The sequence below is a fragment of the Marmota monax genome, unplaced genomic scaffold (assembly GCF_021218885.2).
Source record: "Marmota monax isolate L192 unplaced genomic scaffold, Marmota_monax_Labrador192_F-V1.1 WCK01_AAM20220418_F8-fsc00968, whole genome shotgun sequence".
In the NCBI taxonomy this organism is placed as follows: Eukaryota; Metazoa; Chordata; class Mammalia; order Rodentia; family Sciuridae; genus Marmota; species Marmota monax.
The window spans coordinates 105,027-112,788 of NW_026694731.1; the positions used below are offsets into that span (position 1 = coordinate 105,027).

At 52.0% G+C, this 7,762-nt stretch overlaps 1 protein-coding gene across 8 annotated transcripts in view; it reads left to right on the forward strand.

Moving 5' to 3' along the window:
- The window catches only part of LOC124079044 (TNFAIP3-interacting protein 3), a 74,654-nt gene extending 67,223 nt beyond the window's left edge, over positions 1-7,431 (forward strand). For all 8 annotated transcript variants that reach the window (XM_046424203.2, XM_046424214.2, XM_046424213.2 and 5 more), the window contains 4 exons: positions 1,854-1,904; positions 2,738-2,836; positions 5,339-5,399; positions 6,908-7,431. In XM_046424203.2, coding sequence (XP_046280159.1) covers positions 1,854-1,904; positions 2,738-2,836; positions 5,339-5,399; positions 6,908-6,939 — 243 coding nt within the window. In that variant the 3' untranslated portion in view covers positions 6,940-7,431. The remainder of the gene's footprint in view (positions 1-1,853; positions 1,905-2,737; positions 2,837-5,338; positions 5,400-6,907) is intronic.
- Positions 7,432-7,762: the final 331 nt, after the last annotated feature.

The following is a 7,762-nucleotide window of genomic DNA, read 5'->3' on the forward strand; positions in this document are numbered from 1 at the left end:
ATTCCTGTCGCTTTCTTTGAAGGGCTGTGTTGGAATGTCCCTGCCCTCTAAAAACATGCCGTGCACATGTCTGCTGAGACCCAGGGCCCTGGTCACTGGGCCCCAGAGGGAATGTGACTAGAGTCCTTTCCAGGAAGCCATTTATGGACTAGACTGTATTGACTGTAAGTGAACTAAAATTAGGTGTAACAGGAGAAAAAGTAGACTCGGACATTGCCGCGAGGGTGAGCACTGATGTTAAGGAGGGAGAGTGTAGCCAACGCGATTTTGAAATAACCACATGCTTTTGATTTGCAAAACCCTGCCGTGGTTTCAGTAAAGGGGAAATGGGGCAGGCCTGCTAGCTGCCGACTTCCAGTCTCTGAAGGACTCCAAGCCCTCAGTGGTCCTCTTCTGCCCAATGCAACGTGGACAGTGAACGGCATCTGATTTCTTCTCTCATATTTTTTCAAGGATTAACTTGAAATTCTTAATTTTATGTGGAAAATTATTTGGTAGAACCATTTCCTAAAAAATTAAAAGGAATAAAATTAAGGAATTATAAAGGAAATTAGTAGGATTAAAAGTATAATTCTTTAATTTTCTGAAAGTAATCCATGAAACCCAACAAATAATTTATACAACAATGGGTGAAGAAGTTCTGATTATACTGGGTGAAGAATTCCTCTTTCAATCTTTATTGCTTACAAACAAAGCCCCCTTGATTTCTTTGTTAGTGCACAAATTGCTTTATTCCTGGTATGTTTCAATTTTATTTATTCTATTTTATTAAGTTCAGAGTGATTCCTCTGCACCAAACCCCAAAAAGTTCAGAGTGGCAATAAATTGGTGCCTAAGATGGGCAATGTACTTTCCATTTTAGAACTTTCAGTTCAACCAGGAACATAGTCCATCTACTTAACATTTTAGAACATAGTCCACACGCAGTTCTGGTGCCTGTGCATCTATAAAAAGCAATTTTGACCAGCATCAGCAAAATAAATATATTGTCCAAGTAGTATGATATAATTGTGTTTATAAGCTAAGGAACAATCTTGAAACTGATACATTAAAACTATCAAAATTTTCTTTTAAAATAATGATAGCCCAATCTTTTTTTTTTTTTTTAAGTCTCATTCAGCCAGGTGTGGTGGTGAGGCTGAGGCAGGAGGATTCCAAGTTTGCAGCCAGTCTCAGCAATTTAGTGAGACCCTGTCTCAAGTAAAAAATAAAAAGGGTTGGGGATGTGGCTCAGTGGTAGAGCACCCCTGGGTTGCATCCCCGGTACAAGAAATAAAAAGTCTCATTCACTGTGGTTAAACAATGATAGAACTCGATAAGACACAGGGAAGGATTTGATGACCATGTTAAGAGGATCGGGAGCAGGTTAAATGCCGCAGTGCAATGAAGGGAAACCTTGGCTGAGTAGGATGTGATCTGAGTAGGACTTTAAACAGAGACCTCAGATCAAATCCTTCAGGCACTGGCCACGTACCAGAGTGCCCCCCGGCTGCCACTGAGGGGTCTGGAGCCAGCCACCGTGGTGCAGAGGCTGTGTGGGGCAGGAGCCAGGCCCTGAATGCCGGCTGAACAATGCCAGTTTCATTCAGTGAGCCAGACGCTGCTACATCTAGGTCTGCACAGGTCAGCCGAGACTGAGAACCAGGGGGCCTCCACAAACTGGAAAACACTTTAAAACTCCCCAGCTTCCTCGCTTTCCCCTGGGGATTTCAGGACGGAGGAGACGCACGCCTGAAACCCAAGCACAGCTCTTTGCTGGCTCAGCCGCTCCCTGTGCCCTGCACTGGCCGGTCCCAGGTTCCCCTACGGCCCGAGCTCCTCCTGATAACCAACTGCCTGTGTTTTCTCTGTAGATCAAAGTTTGTCAGATGGAGAAAGAAAAACTAGAAAAACAACTAAAACAGGTATGTGGCTGCTGCCCTGCCCTGGGAGCAGTGAAATGGCAACTTTAAGTTCCACTCAGTTACTCCTGGGCACAGCTGGGCTTGCTCATGGGCGGACAGTGCGCAGGGACCACCAGCCTTTCAGCCCAGCATTCCTGAAAAAGATGCTTCTCAGAGCACATTACCTGTAGTGCCAGCCTCCGTCACCAGCAGTGCCAGCCTCTGTCACCAGGAGTGCCAGCCTCTGTCACCAGTAGTGCCAGCCTCCGTCACCAGTAGTGCCAGCCTCCATGTGTTTCTGTTAGAACGAGGATTCCTCCCCAGACCCACCACACCTGGGAAACGCGGGCTCGAGGCCTTTCCTGCAGTTGCTCACACCTCTTGTGGTGGGAAACCTGAAATACAAAGGCTTTTGTTCTCTCTAGACAGGGAAGGTCGTCCTGGGCCTGAGTCCTTCTATGTCCACGCTCTAGTAGCCTTCCACACTGACTCTTTTCCTCTCAGTTCCTGATGCTGCCTGCAGTTGAGGGACCTTTTCCCCCGGGTCAGGGCGGGCTGGTCTTCACGGAGGTCTCTGTGAAGACCACCCAGAAGCAGCGTCCCCTGTGTGCGCTTCCCCAGGGCTCCTAATTTCTCCGAGATGGAGGAGTAATTGTAGTGTCACCTCAGGGAAGACTTAGCTAGCAAGGAGCCTCGTCCTGTGAGTCCCAAGTCCGCGTCGACCTACCCGCTGCTCTGGGTCTTAATTATGACAGATGGGGCTGCACCTTAAGACTGACCATCCCTGTTGTAGAGAGCACGTGTTAACACCCCATTCCACCCCTCCCAGTAGACCAATGGCTTTGTCTCCCCAGATACATTTCCCGGCCTGCACCTGTGGCTTGGCTTTCCACCTGCGGGACCTGGGGGTGCCAGCAGGCCCACGCACCACGCAGGACCAGTGGGAGCATCCAGTAAGTAAGAGGTCCTACTTCAACAAATCGTGACAGCGTCCTCTTCTGGTAGAGACCAGGTGTGTCTCTGGAATTGGGGCACATCGTGTCTCCTGCAGAAGGAGGCTCTACTGCACCTCAGCCTCCACTGGCCAAGTTCCAGAGGTGCATGGACACAGTAGTGATTCTTTGGGCTCTGAATCCTCAGGACACATAGATATGAAAAAGTAATCACAAGATTTCCAATTGAGCCACAATTCCTTGAGCAAACATAGCCTGTTATAGGGGCCACTTTCAACCACCTACCCAATGCCACAGGGGGCTTCTATGTATATAGAATAGCAAAGTCGATGGAGCAAAAACTGAAGAAAGAAAACAGAGGGACAGCTTCCAACTCGTGTTGAGCTACGGTGGCTGTCACCACATATGTGCAGAATGGTTTTTGACGTTTTCCTGTGGAGGGGATTTTCTTGAAAGATCCAGGAAGAGGTGACCCACTTCAGTTGTCCCCCGTGGCCGTGTGTGCCCAGCAAGATGAAGTGGACCTGGGTGGAGTTGATTGGCACGGTCCACCTGAGTGAGCCAGACTGCAGTGGCCCACCTTGTTCTTGGAGCGGTGCCCACTGCCCTGAAGGGAGGCCAGCCTCTGTTCTCCTCACAGAGCCTCCATCCAGGAAGGCTGCCACCTGCTCTGCTCTCTGTGTGCCCAGACACTCTCCCCACCCCTTGGCTTCGATCAACTCTGTTTCTAATTATGCCAAAGTCTGAGACTTTTTATTGGCATTTTCTCAGCACAGCCCTTACCAAAAGCATGTTCCCCACCTTCCTGAAAGGGTCCTGCCTGTCCTCTCCCAGGGGACAACAGGCTCCTCTTCCAAGGGGTGAGACTGTGACCCCTGGGGGGCGGGCAGACGTCAGGGCTCAGAGCACCTCTCCCTCGGTGGCCTGGCGTGGTGCAGCCTGAGGGGAACTTGGTCCTTTGCCCGTGGAGGCCGCGGCTGCTTCTGTCCACTGCCTGTGCCTGTCCTGTTCTCTTCATTACCCGGGTTCTTAGTCATCAGCGCTCGTTCCTGATCACATCCTGTCAGGGATGTAGAAGTAAACCACGACTGTGGGAATCAGAAGGAGACGGAACCTGTAAGGGTTGGGGAAATGTTCTCGTGACAGACGGACTAACTGTAGAACCAAGGGTCCTGCACGTTGACCTGGGAGCAGAGAGGGGCTTCTGTCCCATCCTCCTTAATGGAAAGAAAGCTGAGGCTCCCAGGCTCCCCCGTCGGTCAGAAGAGGCACGCAGCAGCAGGCCCAGCTCTTGTGGGGACAGGGTCCTCTGTGTGACGCCTTCCCCGTCAAGCAGTGTTCCACCGAACGGATCTCTGCACGAGGAAACCCTGTTGATTTTAAAGGAGTACCCCCTGTCCGCTCACTGTGAGCTGCGCTGAGCCACGTGCCTTGCTGTGGTGGGGTTGCAGCGTGTCTACCTTCTTGGGGCACCTTGCCTGGCGTGTAAAACGGGGAACGCGTCACTAACCCTAACCCTGTTCTTGAGACTCTCAGAGTAAGCGAGGGGATCAAAGACAGAGGTGATCTCGTTTCCTCTCCAGGTGGGGGAGCAGGTGAAGCAGGCCAGGCCCGGCGGTGGGGTCCCTTAGCTGAAGTCTCAGGCCACCTTCAGTGTACTGGCAGCCTGTGAATGGCCCCCACCGGGGACCATGAAAAAGTTCCCATTAAGTATTTTTAGCAGATGACTAAACAACTGGAGCCCAGCCTGTGGTCTCTTGTGCCACGGGGTGTCGGGGTAGGAGAGTGTTGGGAGCAGGAACACAGGCCGGCAGATGAAGCCCAGCCTTCCGTTCCCAGGGCTGGGAACGACCACGCTCCACCAGGTCCACAGATTTTTGTTCCTTCAGTTGATTGTTTGATGCGCCCCTGATAGTCGATATCTAGCCGCTCTACCTGGTGAGAACCTAGGCGAGAATTCCAAGAGAAACATCTCAGCATCTTTGGTCTAAACCCTGAGAACGTAGAGAACGACTCCTGGAGGCACCCGTGCAGAGGGAGAGGCCTGCGCACTCCACCCTCCTGGGCTCTTCGGCTCTGCCCTCCACAGCACCTGGGAGCTCTGCCTTGAGCCACTAACAACTTTAAACTTGTGTTTTTATTCCTGGCCCTCTCATTGCTCCCAGTGTGCGGGTTTTAAAAAGAGCATTTGTTGATGGTGAATCACGTTGTTCTGTTTATGGGCTACGGTGAGTTTTACCAAAGTGTTCACTTCTGCAGAGATCCAAGACTCAGCTGTTCCCCAACAAAAGAGGAAAACCCCAGAGTCATGGAAATTCTAGCCAAATGCAGAGCAGAATCAGGAGGGGCAGAACCAGTGGGCAGGGGAGGGAGGGGTCGGATGCGGCACGAGGGCAACAGGTCTGGGGGGAACCACGCGGGTGGGGCCTGCTGGACGAGGCACAGCATCCTGGGTGCTGCTGAAGTCCCGTTGCTGTAACGATGTTCTGTCGCTCCTCGCAGCCGGGCCCTCCAAGGTGTGCTGTGGACCTGCTTCCGCCAGACGGGCAGCCCAAGGACAACGGTGAGCCGGCCCCGTGCGGGCACCTGCAGTTCACACCCCAGGCCTCTGGCTGTCCATGCAGCCCGCAGCCCTCCTTCTTAACGAGTGTGCTGTGCTGATAGGACACCCGCTTCTGTTTCCTTTCACTATCTGACCACTGGCGAGTTCACCTTCTCATCTCTAGTAAATGCTTCCCGTTATATTTTTATCCTAGTATCTTCCGTTATTACTTCTCTTATGACCACCTACAACAGTGGCTGTTTTCTTTACATGGAATGGGATAGAGGAAGCTCTGTGTATTTTTAAAGGGACAGTGGGTATCCATGCTGATTTCTGCAGTACCATTGGAACCTCTTCTAGCCTTCCTGGGCCTCATGCAGGGACAGACGGAGAGCCCTGATCATGAATCAAGCTTAGAAACTGTAGAGCACAGTCCTTCCTCCTACCTTGAAAGTACCCGGAGTTGCCCAGAGACGATTTAGAATGCTTGGTTTCAGCTCTGCCGGAACCTGGTGGCCCAGGACACCTGAGCTTGGCCTCCTGCCTGGGGCCGCTGCTCTGTCCCTCCTTCCCACCATGTGGGCTCTTGAGCGGGACTTGAGGACAGCCTAGCTGCACAGCCCAGCCTCCTCTCTGTGCCCCTCACCAGCTACAAGGAGCTCCCCTGGCACCCAGGGGTCCGCAGGGATGCCAGAGCTCCTTCTAGAGACAGGACACAAGCACTGTGCAGACCCTGTGGCTGGAAGAGGGCAGGGCAGGGTCCCCTGAGGGGGCAGAGTCCACTGAGGGTCCCTGGCCAGGCTGAGGGGAGGAGTGCTGAGTACCATGTAGCATGGTCCTCTGGTCACAGTTCCCAGCTGAGCTCAGTTACTGTGTGTGGGTATTTTACAACACTGTAGAGACACATCGAAAGTCAACTCTGTTTCTGCTCCTGGTGGCCCAGGTGTTCCATGGTTGTGGCAGCAGAGCTCCAACCTCTGCCCTTGTCTTCACATGGCCACTGGCCTTGGGTATCTGTCAGGTCCTCTGCAGGGTCGCGACTGTCTTCCTAACCCTTACCAGGTCTCCGTGTCTCTTCCTGAAGCCCAGTGCCTCTTCAGCACTGCCTGCATCTCCGGGGCTTTCCCAGGGAGCCAGGGCCCCACTTTCCCAGGGCCACTTCACCCACACACATACTTTCCTTTGTCCAGAGTGATCTTTCTCTGGGGCGTGACCCAACTCTAGCAGCAATAGAAATGACTCGCTTTCCTAGGGAAATGCCCAAGCCATCGCCGGAGGACGTCAGAACATTCCTTCTTAGGCATGAGCTGGGCCACCCAATGTCACAACCCGGTGAACATGTGCCAGTGCCAAAGAAGGCAGCTGGCACCTGCCTGGAATCCCAGTGTGCACAGGGAGCTCAGGAATGGAACCTCTGTCCCTCTCGCTCTCTCTCTGGCCATCCTGGAAATGCATGCTGGCCCGAAGCCAGAGGGGGGACAATGTGATTCTGAGTTTAACCTGAAACGTCTGCCTGCTGTTTTTTGTAGGTCTCTCCTCAGAAAAGAAGCCCCCCCAGTAGGAGTAGTCCCCTGCAGAGCACTGGAGCAGAGGGGACCCGGCCAGGGCGCTGGTTTGTGTCTTCTCCACTCCTGCAGCCCATCAGCTCCGTCACTCAGCCGGGTCCTGCTCCCACGGGCTCAGACAGAGGAAAAGTTTCTGGCCACCGAGATCCTGATGTGCTGGAGGGGCCAGTTTCTGAACAGCCCGATCCAGTTCCTCCAAAGGACAGCTGGAGCCGGCTGAGGTGCTGCTCCTTGAAGTGTCCGTCTGCACATGGCTGGGGCTTACAAAGACGACCAGCGTGTGGATACCCGCGCTCCTGGGAGGGGCTGGTGGCTGTGCCTCCACACTGTCCGTGTTTACCCAGGACCTTAGTTCTTCAGCCATGTGGTCAGATACTGTGCTCTGCAGCGCTGGCCTGAGAGACCTGGAAATTGGGTTGAGGAGGTGCACATACTTCTTTCAGTTGGGCAAGCGTTTCAGGCTGAATAAAATGGCAATCTTAAAACTATGTTTAAACTCATTTTTTATGATTAAAAGTTGTTGGGCTACATCATTGTTAGTTGAAAGAGATCATGAAACACACAGTCCTGAAGCGGAGGCATTGACTTTGCTGTGTTCATACACAGTTAGGCAGGAAGTCAGAAATACGCATTTGGGCTGTTTTTCCTTCCCATGGATTTGAGCAGTTATTAATGAAAAATAGAACTCTAATTTTGTGAACCAATTAAAATGAAAATGGAATGTCTCTAAATTTTTTTTGCAATTAAATTATAGAGTGAAAAGACATATCTAAAGAGGAAGCAGATTTAAAACTATTAAATCTGTCCATTTAGTCAGGA